The following is an 18,249-nucleotide window of genomic DNA, read 5'->3' as shown; positions in this document are numbered from 1 at the left end:
TATATGTATAATAATATATAATATAAATATACATATTGAAATACGGTCTCTCCCTGGCTTGGAACTCACCAAATGGGCTAGGCTAGATGGCCAGTGAGTCCCAGAGATCTACCCTTCTTAGGTTCCATAGTGCTGGTATTATAACCCCATCACATTTAGCTTTAAAAATGAAAGCCAAAATAAAACCGTAAGTTTCGGGGATTGAACTCAGGTCTTCCTGCTCACAATGCAAGCACCTTCCCAGCGGAGCCACCACTCCAGGCCTGTAATATTTGGGTTCTTAAAGGATGTATTTGCTATAATAATTTTTATATTATCGTGTAGGGATTCCGCCTACACGATAAAGTTTGTAGCATCAATCACATGACTAGAAAGGTTTCTGGTTTGCAACTGGAGCATGGATATTAGGGGAAGTTCTAAATTATCAGTAAGCAAATGATCAGGATAACAAGATTGTGGATGGAAATGTATGTATTCATGCCAAACTTATGGGCTTTTTTTGATGTTCTTGTTTAAGTTATAGCGATGACAAAATGCAAGTAACTTTTAATAAACTTGTAGGGCATAAACTATTTGCCTTCTGGTGAAGTTCTTAATGCCCTGGGAAGTAAAATACGATGTGACGTAAAATGCTGGGCCAGGTGGCTGCTGATTGAGGAAAGATGTCCTCATCTATTGTCAGTCTGAGGCCACTCTGAGCTACTAAAGAGTTCTTGGCCAGCTTGGGCTACAAAGTAAAACTTTGTTCCCAAAGCAAAAGACCAGAAAACTAAAAACAAGATAAGATAAAAAAACAAAAGAAACAAAATGTAGAAACACGAAGCAAAGCACTTTGCAAGCCCGGTTCTCAGTAGTTCCAAGTACTTAAACCCTGTGACAGGGCTCATACCCGAAGGGCCCAAGGTCTCATCTCACTAACAATGTAACTGCTGCAACCCCGGGACTTTGGAACCTTGTTTGGAAAAGTTCGCTACAATGGCTTTCAATACTTTCCTTTCATTTTACCAACCGGAAAACAAAATCTCAGGGGCAGGAATGAGTGTGTGCACATGCACGCACACAATCTCTCTCTGTGTGTCTGTCTCTGTCTGTTTCTGCCTGTCTCTCTGTCTCTGCCTCTATAGGTTGACATGGAGATCAAATACTAGAAACTCCCAAAGCCAGCTCAGAGATTTTCTCAGGTTTCTCTTCTGTTTTGCTGACTCTACCTGCCCCTTCCCATTTTCTGTTTCTTTTACCTGGGCAGTAGCAAGGAGCTGAGCGCTTACTCTGGTCTTCTCTGAGGCCACCTTTTATGGCAATAACCAGTCAAATGCCTTAGCATTGTGCTATCAGTCTCACACCAATTGGCAAAACACTTTTGCAATTCTTTTACAAAAGGAAATATATCCACAGCATTCAGTTGACAGCCTTGGGGAAGACAAGTTTCTAGGTCAACGATGTGCAGAGCAGCCTGGGGACTTAGGAAACAGCGCTCCATGAGCCACACTGCAGGGTGCCATGTGCCTAGAGATGCCAAGGGATTTTCCTCCTGAGGAGAAGCAGTTTCATCTAAAGAATGCAGCAGAATTTACGTGTGCTGGGAAATCCAGGCAATGAGGTGCAATAAGATAGCCCTGTCACTTTTCAAAGAGTGTTGTTTCAAACCAATTCACCTAAGTGCAGTTAATGACTAGGGTAATAAAACAGAACAGGCTTAGGACCTGTTCTCTTGGTACCACCTTGACAGAGATCCTTGTGGAGAACGGAAGGTGTAGAGACACCCAGTTTCTTGAAAGTATTGAGAACAGATACGTGGTAGATCCAGTTCTCTGATTGGCTCAGTCTCAACTCAGAGAGCAGGCGGGGGCTATGGAGTGGGAAATCTGCTTGAATGATACACAGCTGGGTCCTTCAAGCCCCTCCCCCAAATCTTCCAACATGCCGGCCGCATAGTTCACCATGTCTGATGTCCCCCATCCCTGCTTTGAGTACCACACTGTCACATCCAGACTTCACGCTGCTGGAGACAGGGACACAGAGCAGCCAGTCCTTTTTAATTCTGGGATGAGCACAGCCTACTCCAAGTGAAACCCAGCCTAGTTGCCACATAGGCCATCCTTCTTACGAGATGATACTTTGAATGTCCACACAAGCGGGTTATAAAGAGATTTACCACTTCAGGAATGTTAAGTGGGTACATCCAATGGTGGGTGGGGGAGAGGAGAAGGGAGGAAGAGAGGGGGTGAGGGAGAAGGAGGAAGAGAGAGAAAAGAAAGAAGGGAGGGAGTGGAGAAAGGAAAAGTAAAAGAAAAAAAATAAGCCCAATGGATTTTAAAATACCAGTTACTGTTCATTAGGAAATATGTATACTGACTGAAAGCAAGATCCAACATTTTAGGATCAAATGATTTCTGACAAGAGTGTGTCTGTTACTCAGAACCCCTCCTCCTCCTCCTCCTCCTCCTCCTCTTCCTCCTCCCCTTCTTCCATTAATTTATTTTTTTTATTCACTTTACATCCCAGTTGCAATTCTTCTACAAAGACATTCAGAACTGCTAGGTTTCACTCTAATAATAATTTTGAGGTAATACCTCAGAACTTCCTCCCTCACTGGGTTTGGTTACTGTTCATTTAGCTTTCCTCACTGGTCCTTACGGAAACTTACTCGGCTTAGAACAGTAAATCAGAGCTCATCTTTTTGCGAAGCCTGCAGCCTCGGCAAGGCGTCAGAGCATCCCACAAGCTGTCAGAGTTCTCCACAGAGGGAGCCCTCTGGATACCCACGTTTCTCTCAGGGCTCTTAGAAAACAGTAGGTCTAGAATTTAACACGAAGGGATTTATTACTGCAAGACGCAACCAACCCACATATGGAAAATTCCACTCTGTGGGCAACGGTGTCTAGAAACCAAACTATTTTATATTGACTTAGGGAACATGTTCCTGGTAAGGGTGGGGCCCCAGAGACGTGGGGAAGAAAAAAGAGAATTAATTGCGTGGGCCTTTCATCATCTTGTTTTTAAAATAATTTAATTGCTGTTTTTTTTTTTCTTGATAGGGAGTCAGGAAAAGGATGTATCTAAGTAGAAAACAGAGAGGAGCTATCCTGTGTGGGTGGGGACATGGGGCTTGATTCTACGAAGAACTGCAGTTTCTCCCTTTCCCAAGCCTTCCAGGACATACCCAACAGCAGCTCCCTCTGTGAGGGTAACAAAAAAGCTATCATTGCCACCCAGTTCAAGTTCACATTGGAGGTGATGTCCTCCCCTTCCTCTCAGCACATCACAGGTGATCACCTCAGTGGGTGAAGGACTGACTGCGGCAAAGTCAGGAGAGTGCAGCCCGAGGATAAAAGTCAATGGTCTAGAACCAAGGCCATTGGGGAGCATTGCCTGCTTTGTGCAATTATTTCGACAGTGGTAACTGGAGTGCCTCCCTTTACTGGGCTGGCTTTATGGGGCAAGGAAGTGACTCTGGCTACTGCTCCAAGGAACAGAGTGTTCCTCTCCTCCTGGGCATGGAACTCAGACTGAAGCCAAGGAAGTAACTGGACATCAGCCACGGGAGCTGCCTTCTCAAGCAAGAGAGTGAGGAAACGGAGACATTTTGGAGGAGCTCAAGCAGAATGTGACTGAAAGTCTGAAGTTACTGCATTTACTCTAAACCCCATGGTGCCCATGCCTGCAATCCTAGCACTTGGGGTAGAGGTAGGAGAATCACAAGTTCAAGGTCATCCTCAACTATGTGTAACAAATCCAAGGCTAGCCTTAGCTACCCAAAACCCTGCCTCGAACCAACTAAAGGCATTTGTACGTTGTCAGCACCTGGACTGAAGCAGAGTAGATTGATGGGTAGGCTTCTCTGCCATTTATTTTAGAGATATTATCATCAGTCCAGTTGGCTGTGCCCTGTTTTTCAGGGTGCCTGTCACTCTGGTTCAGAGTGAAAGCTTTAGTAAAAAGAATGCACTGTCTGTGGAAGAGCTGAATGTGACCTTTCTTCTCAGGAAGCATGCTGAGTCCAAAGTAGTGACCTGGTCCTTCAGGAAGATGCAAGGAAAAGTGCGTCTCTGTCAGAGCAATGACAATGGAGAGTTTCAAAGAGTGACCAACACCGCAGTGACAGAGGTGGAGAGAAGTCTTGGATTACTTAGATTTATGTGAGACAGGGTCCTGTGTACCAAGGCTGGCCTCAGACGCATTGTGAACATCAAGGATGACCTTGAACTTCTATGCCCTTGCCTTTCCCTCCCAAGGGCTGGGCGGGGGGGGGGGCTGGCATACACCACTAAAGGTACGTTTTAGGCTGTGTTGGGATTCAAACCCTGGGTTTTGACCACCCTGAACGAGCACTGTCCTAACTGAGCTGCATTTCCTGTGAAGAGTTCTTTTACACAGTGGGAAGGATGAAAGTTCAGAGATGAGAAAAATAAAAGTTCTAGAGATCAAGGGGAATAAAACTCAGCTTTTGTGTTATTAGAACGCCAGGCGTACATTTTAAGAGGATATTGGGCCTTGAGGGAGAATTTCATTACAACAAGGAAGGGATGATGAATGTTCTTAGCTCTATTTTAGGAGAATTTGTAGCAGCAATATTTTTAAAGCAAACAAACCAATACACGATGAATGAAATGTCCTGAAGACCTTACCATGTATTAGAATCTGAATACGGCTAAGCTGGGGCCATAGGTACTGCTGGTACTTGGGGGACTGGGCTGGGAGGACGATGAAATTAGAATGAAACCTTGTGTCCTTAACAAGATCTTGTATCGAAAGAAACACACACACACACACACACACACACACACACACACACACACACACACACCCTGTTAAATCCAAATGACAAACCAGACCACGCGACGATCTGAAACACAGGCTCATCCTTCACTATGGCTTTTCTTCCGTCATCTTCTACCTGAGAGAGTGCAAAGTTCTTGGGGCAGCTCTAAACTCCCTTTGTAGCTATAAATTCCTTTGCTGTTTCTTATCCATGGCTTAAAGCTGTAGTTTACTAAAAACATCTATTGCTAACAGCACCAGCCCTCTCTGATATCCCGCTATCCCCTTGAATTTGGTTTCAGGCATTGAAGGTCCCCATGAATGCATCCCCTTGGCTGGTAATTACCTTTTGGATCTAAGCTGGGATTACTATGCCAATTCTACTGAAGCCAGTGTGTGGAAGACGGCTGGAGAGAAGAGGCTAAGGAATAGGAAGGGAGTGGAAAATCAGGAAGTAGTTGGGATGTTGAATGTGGAAGCGACTTGGAATTCAGTGGGCTGGGAGACTGGAATGTTTGAGTAAGGAATTTTGGTAAGTGTGGCAACAGATAACTGCTATGTTGGTGTAACAGATTTGGCCTCCCACCCTGTCTGGTTTAGGACTAACCAAAGTACTTTATTCTCAAGGTAATCTGTCCTTCTGAAGTTTGACAAGAAGCTACAGTTGGCTTTTTCTTGTGATCTCTTGGACCTTCATGTCTTAAAAAAATTGTGGTAAGAGGAAACATGGATTTAGGATGGGACATTGAGCTTAGCCATAGTGTGCTGGCCTAGCATGTGCAAGTCATTGGCTTTGATCCCCAGCACATTCTACCAAGAAGGAGCGATTTAGAGTGGCCATACATGCAAGGCTGGGTTTATTCTGCCTACATTCCAATAATGAGCTTTTTGTCCATATCTATGCTCACTCCCATGAAGAGGGATGAAGAACAAAACCCGGTTGCCTAGAAGTCTTCCCATTAGGGGGACCCTGTCTCTTCTAACAAGTGGAGTCTAGTTATAGCACACAGCAGGGGATGTTTGCTGGGGGTCATCACTGTCAGGATGGTGCGAAAGAAAGAAATGGGAAAGTCTCATTGCGACCATCTGCCTACCGTCAGCTCTGCATGACAAGTTATCAGCTCCATAAAATCTCATTTTAGCTCTGACCTGGGAGAGGATCAGGACAATGAGGAAATGCATCCAGTCAGCTGCCAAAGAATAACCCCGAGGGAAAGACCGAGAGCAAAGCAGTGCCCAGGAGAATCTACCACAGTGAGGACAGGAGCTCCGGACAAAGATCAATGCAGACTACTCAGGCTGCCGAGGAGAACAAAGAGGGGAGATGCCATCAAATTAATACAATTTCCTCCTGTCTGTGTGAGGAATAGACAATGGCAGGAGTTCCTTGGCATACGGCCATCGTATTTCTACAGAGGTGTATATATCCTGGAACTATGGCCATCGCATTTCAACAGAGGTGTATATATCTCAGAACAACAATGTTCCACTAGCCCCTTGAATTTGGTTTCAGGTATGAAACTTTCCCATGAATGCATCCCCTTGGCTGGGAATCACCACTTGAACCTAAGCTGGGATTACTATGCCAACCCTACTGAACTCAGTGGTAGAACACTTGCTCAGAGCAGAGAGGACCCAGGTTTTAGCCTTAATACTGTCCCCTTCCCCACAAAAATTAAAGAGGATACATTGTCTAGCATGTTTGACTATGTATGATAAAACGAGAACCTATTGTTCCCAACAAATTGGGACCAATAGAGGTCCCAATATGTTACATTGGTAGAGGTCTGTAACAACAGGCTTTCAGGAGCTAGGGGGATGGCGCAGTTGGAAATGTGTTTGTTGTAGGAGCATAAGAACCTGGGTTCAGACCCCAAGGCCCCAAGTAAAAACCAGCACTATTCTATATTAGAGGATAGATGATGAGGAGGAAGAGAGAGATTCCCCATAGCTTGCTGGACAAGCATTCTAGGTCCAGAGAGAAACCAGATCTCAAAAGATAAGGTAGAAGGTAAATGTTGAAGACACTGGATGGTGGCCTCTATTCTCACACAGACACTCGTGTGTATGCACTCACCTAAGTGAACATGAATACGTGCTGCATACATACATGTACACATACCTGATCGTATGCATATACACAATCATATACATAATCACATGCACCATCCACACCATCTATATCATCTACATCTACATCATCCACATCTATATCATCCACATCTACATCTACAGCTACATGCCAAAACCAAAAAACAAACACTTGCATTAGACCTGCAATGACTGGTACCAGTTACAGGCTAGATTATCTCGAGGATGCTGGGTTCCGATACTAACATTGTAAGGTTGGTTGTAAGGAACCATGCTTCTGGTTTCCAAGCCCTCTTCTAATCTTAAATCTCAACCCAAGTTTTAACAATTCAGTGGTCTCTGAATTCTGTTCATTTCCCTAACTGGGTGGGAAAGGGAACGTCCCTAGAATGCTGGCCAAGTGTCCTCCGGCTTCACCGAGGGAAGAACAAGCCCAGATGTGCAGAAATAGACTGACGATGCCTGCTGTGGCTGGGCTAGGGGGGCTAAAGGTAAGTTTTGGAAGGATACTGGCACGGTCCCTTGTGTGGGAAGGATACTGGCACGGTCCCTTGTGTGGGAACTCCGGAGACTCATCAGTCAGCCATGATTAACATTTTGCTCATGTAGTTCTGACTGTAAAGAAAACGATGCACCCAGGCGCCAATGGTCTCCCCCGGTTCTGAGTCAAGAGCCATCTTGAAATGGTAGTGGTGCTCTGGGAATAAAATACTGCAGAGGCATAAATCGTTGCTCGACCTGAGCTGATAATGAAAGCTCTCACTCAGAACCATGGCGGCTGAGGCAGAGTCTCCACACCAGCCACCGTCCTCCCTCTACAGCAGCACCCGGTAGGAAGAGAGCAACATGGCGCCCTGTTCTTGAGAGACTCAGTCACCTGACCTGTTCTGCAAAGTTTATTATTGTTTGTTATTTCTCAAACCAGAGACCTGATGGGGTCCTTGAATCTGAGCATCCACGAATACACCACACACACACACACACACACACACACACACACTCACACACTCTCACACATGTGCACACAATGAACACCACATAACATACCACTCATAGACATATACCCCCTCCACATCACACGACACACATACACACACATATACACATACCACACACCACATACACATAGCACACACATACACACACCCCATACTATACACACATACACACACATATACACACACCACACACCACATACACATAGCACACACATACACACACCCCATACTATACACACATATACCTATACACATACACACACATATTCACACGCCACACACCACATACACCTAACACACATACACATACCCCATACTATATACACACTTCCATACACATACAATCACATGCACACACACTCACACATACACATATCCCACAGTACACACATTCACACACCCAACATATCCACACACCCACATCCAAGTCCACATGTACACACTCACATGCACATGCTCACATGCACACACTCACATGAACACACATTCACAAATACACACACTATGCACCACACAATACAATACACATATACCACACATACTCCACATTACACACATACCATGCATATACATACCACATTTACACACATAACATATACATACATATACCACACATACCCATACACACATATACATCTACACCACACACCCACACTACACCCACATAGCACACACATATATACCACACATACATACATGGCACACACATATTTGCACCCTCTACACACACTAAACACAGACACCCATACACACACAGCACACACACACAGCACACACACACAGCACACACATATATGTATCCCCTATACACACAACCCCACATACATACACACACACTACACACTCACAGGCACTCACACATACAAATATACACACAGAACACACACATATATGCATCCTTTACACTACACATACTCACACACATATATACACACAGAACACACATATATGCATAACACACACACACACACACACACACACACACACGGCTCCAGGCTCTCCCATACTAAATAACTCTGCTGTCACCTATGTTCGTTATCAGTTACATGACTGAGATAAATGCCTCCTGTCACATACTCCATGACCTCAGGGGACCCATTTGGACATTTTAGTTAATTCCATAGATCAGACGCTTTGACTAAACTTCTTAGTTGTGACTTTGTCTCTTGTTGGTGACATCAAGGAGAATGGAACCCTTGACTTAACTAAACGGATTCCATATCCAGAGCTGTATCATACTGACAGACAGCGTGTAACTCTGAGTAGCCCACTGCCACCAGATGGACCGATTATTTCTCCTCATTATTATTACCAGAAAGAACTCATTTGTAGCAGCCTGTTCTTCAAGCTAAAAGAGTCTGTTTTTTTCTCACAGATGCTGCAGGCGGCAGCAGAGAGGAGTCCAGGGCTTAGGCAGATCTCTTGGTTGTGCTAGATACTGATGATCCCTCTTCTTACCAGGACTTTACAGTTTGCTTGTGAAATACACTGCTTGTGTTGTATTTGAAATACATAACCATATGTCCACTTGGCTTGTACTGTACGCCTCACCATAGATACTTGTAATAGGAACGCAATACCAGGGATGGAGTGATATTTATTGTCACCTTTTAGTGACAGTCTGCATGGTCCCCATCTCCCTTTTATGAAAGTATATATAGGGACAGGGAAGATGGCTCAGTCAATAAAATGCTTGCTGGGCGAGCACGAGGATCAGAATTCTGTCCCTATTGTGCCTTAAGAAACCAGCTGTGGTAGCGAAAGCTTGTAGTCCCATCACTAGGGAAACCGTAGGAGGATCCCCAGGCATGCTGGCCATTCAACTCAGCCCAGTTGACATGCCCTAGGTCCCAGTGAGAGACACTCTCAAAAAATAAGGTGGATGGTGTGTGAGGACTCACACCTGAGACAGTCTTCTGCATCCATCTGTGTGTATACTCTGTCCACATATACACCCTTTACCTGTGTTTCTGAGATAACACAGGGGTGGAGTCACTTACTTTTGTCCCTACATAATCTGTCTCCTTCCCACTCAAGTGTAAGGGTATGAGAGAGTAAGGATTCTGTCTGCTTCTTCTTTTCTTTCTCCTAATATGTGTGTATGTATGTATATATACACACATTTATACACACACATATACATACACACATATACATACATATACACATACACATATATACACACATATATACACACATGTGTACATATATACATACACACATATATACATACACACATATATGCATACATACATATATACACACATATATACATATACATATATATACACACACAATATACATACACATAATATACACACATATATGCATACATACATATATACACACATATATATGCATACACACATATACATACACACATATATACATACACACATATATACATACACACATATACACAGACATATATACATACACACATATACACATACATATATACATACACACATATACACACACATATATATACATATATACATGCACACATATACACATATCACACATACACACATATATACATACACACACATATACACAGACATATATACATACACACATATACACATACATATATACATACACACATATACACATACATATATACATACACACATATACACACATATATATATACATATATACATGCACACATATACACATATCACACATACACACATATATACATACACACATATACACAGACATATATACATACACACATATACACAGACATATATACATACACACATATACACATACACATATACATACACACACATATACACACACATATATACATATATACATACACACATATACACATATACACACACATACACACACATATGTGTTCATTCTGTTAGGATCCCTCAAACAGAAGGCAAGCACTAAATAATTAATTCTTGAATATATGAGCAATACAGCAAGCAGTACAGCATTTTTAAATTTGTGGAGACAAGGTCTTGCCATTTAGCTCAGGCCAGCCTCAAATTTGAAATCTTCCTGCCTCTGCTTCTCAAGTGCTGCAAAGATGGGTGTGTCCTGCCGCAACTTCATTGCTATCGTGACAATTACCTGTTGGCTTCTGTTTCCTCACAGCACTGAATGCTTGAGTAGGAATCTCTACCCAAACATCAAACAGTGCATCGGAGAGAATTCAATGAATGTGTGTTGAAGGAATGAGTGTAAAGAGAAGAATTTTTTAAAAGTGTCACGAGCCTTGTGCTTTGTGTACAATTCGGCATGCGTCTGTACGAAGGTGAGTAAGACACACAGCCTTTGCTAGAGCAAAAGCCACAGTGTGGTGAAGAGACAAGGTAGACACGGACCCAGGTTCAATCTGATCAGAAACCATGCACTGAAAATGGAGAAAAAGAATTCGGATGCTGAAGGAGAGGGTGAGGCAGGGTGGCAACCAGAAGAGGGTAGGGTTCAGCTGGATTTTGATGGATGCATAGGAGATTGGCATGGAGACTTGAGGGTAGAAAAAGACCCACTTTGGCTGATTATTTCTCAAAGACCACAGAGATATGAGCCCCCTTTCACTCTGGGTGTTGTTAAATATGAGCAAAACCAGTAGCTATATTTCTATTGCTCGAAGAGAATTCAGTATTTGGCAACCAAATCACACAAGTCCTTGCTTACCTGCCCTTTAAGCAGGAGTCACTTTAAAACACTGTCCCTGAGTCCATCCGCTTTGACCAACCTGCAGGTGGCGGCCACCTAGAAACGGGAAACTGCCCTCCCCACAGGGGAGCCAAGACTCAATCTAGACAGCTGTAGAGTTTTCCTGTATCAGAACTAAAATGAGATCGGCGAGGTGCACGTGTGAGTAAGAATATTCTGTTAGCGCAGGTACGCCTCAGCTCAAAGTCAGAGAGAAAAAAACAAAAACTGGAACAAAGCAATGGTACCCTGGAGCCTGGAGAAGATGGCTCACCCCGTGGGTGCCTCTTGACCGAGAGACTGAATCTAACACAACTAGCAGCCCTCACTTCTCATACCCATGATTCCTGGTTGGTGGAAGAGAATCCTTGTTCTCTGCGTTCCTCCTTTTTTCAAAGATGCCAAGGATGTACTTTCTCATTCACCCCACGGCTGCCTGCAGGGCGGAGTAGACAGCGCACAGGAGAGACCACAGACCATATACCCTTGCAGCTCTGCGCCAGCTGCGCATGCGCTTGTCACTCACACAACTCCCTTTCTACAGTCCCCACGTTCCACAATCTCACCCATGTATGCCTCACCATATTATCATAAGACGGCTGGCTGACCCGTCTGTCCCTCTCTTGAGTCTCTATGGTCATTTTAATGTCTCGGTGCGCATACATATCCCAGGGCCATGGGTCCCACCTGGGGAAGCCCCTAGCACTTCTCTCCGCCACACCCTCTCCGTGAGGTTCCCATCCTTCCAAACCTCTTAGTTCTTTCCCTTCTTTGTTTCACTCAGCGTTCCTGTCTGCTGGCTCTGGGCTTCCCCACTCTGAGTAACTTGGAAAACAAAACAGTGGTGGCATACCAATTTTGATGTGACAACGTAATTATGCGAGGACTTGAAACACCATAGAGTGCCTCCAAGGACACTGAGAACTCCCACAGTGCTCTGCTGTCTCTAGACACAACCAGTTTCAGACTGGATCTACCCGGCCCATTGGGGCGTTTCCCTAGTTGTACCTGAAGACTCACGGGAATAGTGTAGGCCGTTATTACTAATTCGCCCTTCCTTAGGGAGGCTCACACAGTGTTCCCCTCACCCCTTTCCTCTTCCCTTCTTCCTTTTCTTCCTTCCTGGGGAAGGGCACTGCTGGGGACATAGTAGGCACCGAGTGCACATTTGATAAATGACTGAATCCACTGAGGTAAACAGTTGTCTGGCTAAGTGCTCCCTGAAGACTCGTGTATCAAAGGACTGATGTTCTCGCATGTGGCACTTTCCAGAGATGGTCCCAGCCACAGAGTGAATGGTTTTACCAAGTGCCGCGACCATGATATGCTTCTTTGTTGCAAGTCTCAAAGCTACAGAGCCAATAAATCACAGTCTGAAACCTCCAAAACAAACAAACACCAAAAAAACCACGAAGCAAAATTAACCTTTCTTATTCATAAGCTGATTTATCACCAGTGTTTGTTACAGTAACAGAATATTAACACAGTTCCGGTGGGCTTTCTCCAGAAAACAGAGGGTGAATCTTAGCACCAAGCTGTTCATGGCCATCTCTCCTTTTTATATGGGTATCAGAAAGAAGGTGCTGTTGTGATTTTTGGAAAACCTGTCACAACCCTGGCTTTGCCCACACAGATCTAGGTGACCTGACTTGAGAGGGGGGCTAACTTGTGGCTTCTTCCATATTTCTTGTACCAGTGTTTCCTCTTTGGCTGCATCGATCTCAACATTTTGCATGATTTATTGAGTCTGCCCACACCTTATCAAGCTTGGGGCTTCGCTGCAAACCGTCCAAAAATAGACATGTGCGCTAATTCTAGTATTAGAGGCTGGGAATCCATCCCATTTTGCTCTTAGACTCCAGTTGGGCCCACAACCAAACCAAACAGGATTTCCACCCAACTGCTAAAAGGTTTCAGGGAAATTGCTCCACTGCTAGCATGGTATGGTGGTGTCTCTCAATATTTTCATCCTTCCTTCAAGAGAAAGGCAGGCAGTTGTGATATGTGCCAGGTCCCCAGGCTTCAGAAGGAAGATGGAGGTTGAGGCAGAGACAGCCCAGCTTCATGGGTACACACAAACACACACACACACATTCATTATCCTTACCAACATAGCCCGGGGTTCCGCAGGCCGTAGACATCACGTCTCCTTTGCCCTCCATTTTTGACAAGCCAAAGTCACTGATCATTATTTTGGACTCCTCGTCTTGACTGTAGTACAAGAGGTTTTCTGGCTAGAAAACAAAAGAAAAGAAACCAAAAACAACTTACGGATTGTAAAGCGAGCCTGGGCAGTAGGTCTATCATCCCAGCTACCTGGGAGGGCATGTCTCTCCAAGTAAAAGGTAAAAAGAGGTGTGGGAATGAGCCCAGTGGGAGAGGGTTTGCTTTAAATGCAAGAAGACCTAGACTTGATCCCTGGGATTGAACGAAAATTTGCAAAAAAGGACAAACAAATGAAAACCAAGCCCCCCAACAACAACAAAAAAACCCCAAAATTAAATAGCAGGTACATTTAAAGCTGTCTTGCTTATGGGAGTTTCATCAAATCTCACAGTTAAGAACAACCTTGGGCTAGAGAGATGGCTCAGCAGTTGAGAGCACTGACTGCTCTTCCCAAGGTCCTGAGTTCAATTCCCAGCAACCACATGGTGGCTCACAACCATCTGTAATGGGATCTGATGCCCTCTTCTGGTGTGTCTGAAGACAGCTACAGTGTACTCATACATGAAATAAATAAATCAATCTTAAAAAAAAAAAACAACCTTGACCTTTAGACACAGACAATGTCTATATCAATAGACATCAATTAAAATAGCAGGATGTAGAAAACAGGCTGGGGGGGGGGGCTACTGGGCACTTGGCACAAGTCAGTCTTCAGTGCTATTCTTTTCCTTTTTGTCTCCTTAAAAATATCAATTTTGAGGGAACCTAAGAAGAGGCGTTAGCTCTCAGACTGTCATTGGCTGGGGGATCAGGATGCCCAAGAGATGAAACCACACTGGCAGGTTCTCCTGGGTTCCTGTGTGTGTGTGTGTGTGTGTGTGTGTGTGTGTGTGTGTGTGTGAGTGTGTGTGTGAGTGTGTGTATGTGTATGTGTGTGTATGCGTGTGTGAGTGTGTATATGTGTCTGTGTCTGTATGTGTGTGTGTATGTGTCTGTGTCTGTATGTGTGTATGTGTGTGTATGTTTATGTGTCTGTATGTGTGTGTATGTGTATGTGTATATGTATGTGTGTGTATGTGTGTATGTATGTGTGTGTATATGTGTGTGTGTATGTGTGTATGTGTATGTGTGTATGTATGTGTGTATGTGTGTGTATGTGCGTGTGTATGTGTGTATATATGTGTGTATATGTATGTGTGTGTATGTGTGTATGTATGTGTGTATGTATGTGTGAGTGTGTATATGTGTCTGTGTCTGTCTGTGTGTGTGTATGTGTCTGTGTCTGTATGTGTGTATGTGTGTGTATGTTTATGTGTCTGTATGTGTGTGTATGTGTATGTGTATATGTATGTGTGTGTATGTGTGTATGTATGTGTGTGTATATGTGTGTGTGTATGTGTGTATGTGTATGTGTGTATGTATGTGTGTATGTGTGTGTATGTGCGTGTGTATGTGTGTATATATGTGTGTATATGTATGTGTGTGTATGTGTGTATGTATGTGTGTATGTATGTGTGTGTATGTGTATGTGTATATGTGTGTGTATGTGTGTGTATGTGTATGTGTGTATGTGTGTGTGTATGTGTGTGTATGTGCGTGTGTATGTGTGTATATGTGTGTGTGTGTGTGTGTGTGTGTGTGTGTGTTTTGTTTGTTCGTTTAAATTAGAGACCCTTGCAGGTTACTTCGCTATGACGCAAGTCCCTCTCCTGACTCTCGGCAATACCCTCCCATGTCCTGCAGGCCTGGAAGATGGGTTGTACACAGCACATTGCTGAGATCACCAGCTACCTGCTCACACTCCTTCCAGGGGGAGAAGGGGCGCCCTGGGAACGAACAAACCCTTACAGACCCCTCTTCCGGCTGCCGTCATGCCAAGCACAGGCTGCAATCTCTTCGTGTTACCCCTCTGCACCCTACAGGGGCGAGCTCAGACAGTGGTTCCACACACCTACTCAACCTCCTGGAATTCCAGGGGAGTACTGTGCCCAGCTTGTCTTTACTGTGGTTTTATAATAACGGCGACACAGGGGAGGGACTTCCTTGGGGCAGACCATAAAACACTGCTTGCACAGAGTTTTATCAAAACCTGGGGTGGCCATCTGTTCTGGCAAGGGCTGGGGCGGGGCTTGCGGATGCCATGCTGCACCTGCCTCAGACTAGTCCCTGTTCTACAGGGCTGAGAAACACAACACGGAAGAGGAACCTGCGTTTTTATTTTCGTTTAGCGTGGCTTCAGTTGATGCTGTCCCTCAGGGGCCTTGTGTCAGGACTGCCCGCTAACATCCATCCACCATCTGAAGATGGTGTACTGATGGAATGAGTGCTAGTGTCCTGTCTACAACGAACCTTAAGGGAATGAAAGCAGAAATAAGCTATGTAGTGGCAGCCTGTTTTCCCAGCCCCGTTCCAGACTGATGACTCTCCCAGCACAAGGATAAAGCAAGCCATAGTCTCTCTTGTCAGGCTCCTGGGGCAAATCGTGGGTTGCTAAACATTGTATTTCAGGAATTCTTATAGGGAGAGTGATCAGACTTGCTTAGAAAGTGTTTCTTGGTCTTGTGAATCATTGTTACCTGTTCACTGGTGGGGGTATTAAATGGAGGAGAGACATCCTTTGAAATGGGGTGGTGGTAGTGTGTGTGTGTGTGTGTGTGTGTGTGTGTGTGTGTGTGTGTGTGTGTGTGTGTGTATTCTGTCATTGCAGTCTCTGCTATGAAGAAACTCTAAGAACTAGCCAAGACTCTGCCCTTGACCAAACCTTGGCCAGGTTCCTCTGAGCCCTCTTGAGAACAAAGCCTCAACCTTGCCCTCTCAAATCCCTCTTGCTCTAGCCAGGCCAGCTAGACACAGACAGTCTTAGCATGGATCAAGAGAATTCACTTTAGAGCAATTGGTCTCAGCCCGTGGGTCACGACCCCTTTGGGTATCAAATGACCTTTTACAGGGATGGCATATCAGAGATCCAAAGTATTGGGTATTTGCATTACGATTTGTAACAGTAGCAACATTACAGTTACAAAGTAGCAACAAAAGTAATTTTGTGGTGGTGGTGGTGGTGGTGGGGTCACCACAGCATGAGGAACTGTATTAAGAGGTCACAGCTTTAGGGAGGCTGAGAACCACTGTTTTTAAGGGAATCCCTACCCCTGAAATATAATCGAGCTCTCCACCCAGTGATTTAGATGCCATTAAACTAACAGCTACTCATATATTTTTTAAAATGTTTTAAATTTTTTTAGTGTATGAGTGTTTTGCTACATACACAGAGCAAAGAGGGTCTCGGATCCCATTACAGATGCTTGTGAGCCACCATGTGGTTGCTGGGAATTGAACTCAGGACCTCTGGAAGAGCAGCCAGTGCCCTCTTAGCCACTAAGCCATCTCTCCAGCCCCATTCGGTATTTTTTAAAAGACAATGCATACTCTTTACCACCACCACCACCATGTGACTTTGTAGAAAGAGGAACCTGGTTTAACTGCTATGCTACAGAGGCTAACTGGAGATGTACAGCAAGGGGAAGGCTGGAGGGCAGTGGATGGAAAATTCCTGTGAAGAAGGGAGTAAGGAGTTGGTCAGACCAAGTCGACGGGACTTTCACTTAAGGCCCAAGGCAGGACATGATGTTGATGTGGGAGATGAGACACTTGGCCAGATATCCAGAGATATTTTATGCTAAATGGATTCAGAATGATTCTTGCTAAAACTGGACTAAACAAGTAGAGTCCACAGACAGAGAGCAGAATCAGAGACTAGGTCTGTCATGGAGAGGACTCAGAAAAGTTACAACCAATCGATTGGCTCAGAGATGTTTTTCACCCATGTATGAGACTTTGATCTGCCTTTAGCATTTGTTAGGTCATTTTATAGATATATTTTTCAATCAGTATTTTGCATTTGTTTGTTCATTTACTAGCACTGGGGCTCAAACGCAGGGTCTTGTGTGTGCTAGGTAAGGGTTTCACTGATGAACTACATCCAATACTGGCCGAGGCCTCAGCCAGTTTAACAAGACTCCTAATATCCTTAATAACTTTCCTTTGAAAAATCATTTTATTTTGTGTCTGTGTGTTGAGGTGTTGGGACATGTGGAGGCCAGAGGTCAACATCACTTTGTTTTAAGACACAGTCTTTCCACTGAATGTGGAGGCTGCCAACGGGGGTCAGCTGGCTGGGTACTGTGTCTAGGAGCCCTCTTATTTCTGACCCCCACCCCAACCCCCCAGTGCTGGGATTACAGTGAGTATTGTTGTGCCTGGCTTTCTTATGTGTGTGCTGGTGACCATCTCAGCTCTTCATGCGTTTTGGACTGAGTCATCTCCTGGTTCTCCTTGGTAATCTTGTAGGCGCTGTGCTCTTCCCCACCTCACCCTGCTCTCCCCTCCCTCTGCTCTAAGTGCCCACTTGTTCTTGTGTTCAGAGTTACAGCTGGGCTCTACCTCTCTCCTCCGTACAGCAGGCTCAAACAGAGGCTTCTCTCTCTTGCTGTGACACATGTCAAAACATCTTTTTCTTTAACAGAACAGAAAGGGGAAAAATATTTTC

General features: G+C 44.5%; 1 protein-coding gene across 4 annotated transcripts in view; it reads right to left on the bottom strand.

The window, feature by feature from the left end:
* The window catches only part of Camk1d (calcium/calmodulin-dependent protein kinase ID), a 423,369-nt gene that overhangs the window by 62,662 nt on the left and 342,458 nt on the right, over window positions 1–18,249 (bottom strand). For all 4 annotated transcript variants that reach the window (XR_015640829.1, XM_087590782.1, NM_001433924.1 and 1 more), the window contains 1 exon segment: window positions 13,645–13,771. Coding sequence is in view for 3 of the 4 variants with exons in the window: in XM_087590782.1 (XP_087446908.1) it covers window positions 13,645–13,771 (127 nt within the window). In the remaining variant the exon portion in view is untranslated.

This window comes from Rattus norvegicus, chromosome 17, assembly GCF_021556685.1.
Source record: "Rattus norvegicus strain SHRSP/BbbUtx chromosome 17, alternate assembly SHRSP_T2T, whole genome shotgun sequence".
Taxonomy (NCBI): domain Eukaryota; kingdom Metazoa; phylum Chordata; class Mammalia; order Rodentia; family Muridae; genus Rattus; species Rattus norvegicus.
Note: the sequence above shows the minus strand (reverse complement) of the source record. Positions and strands in the feature narration are given on the sequence as shown.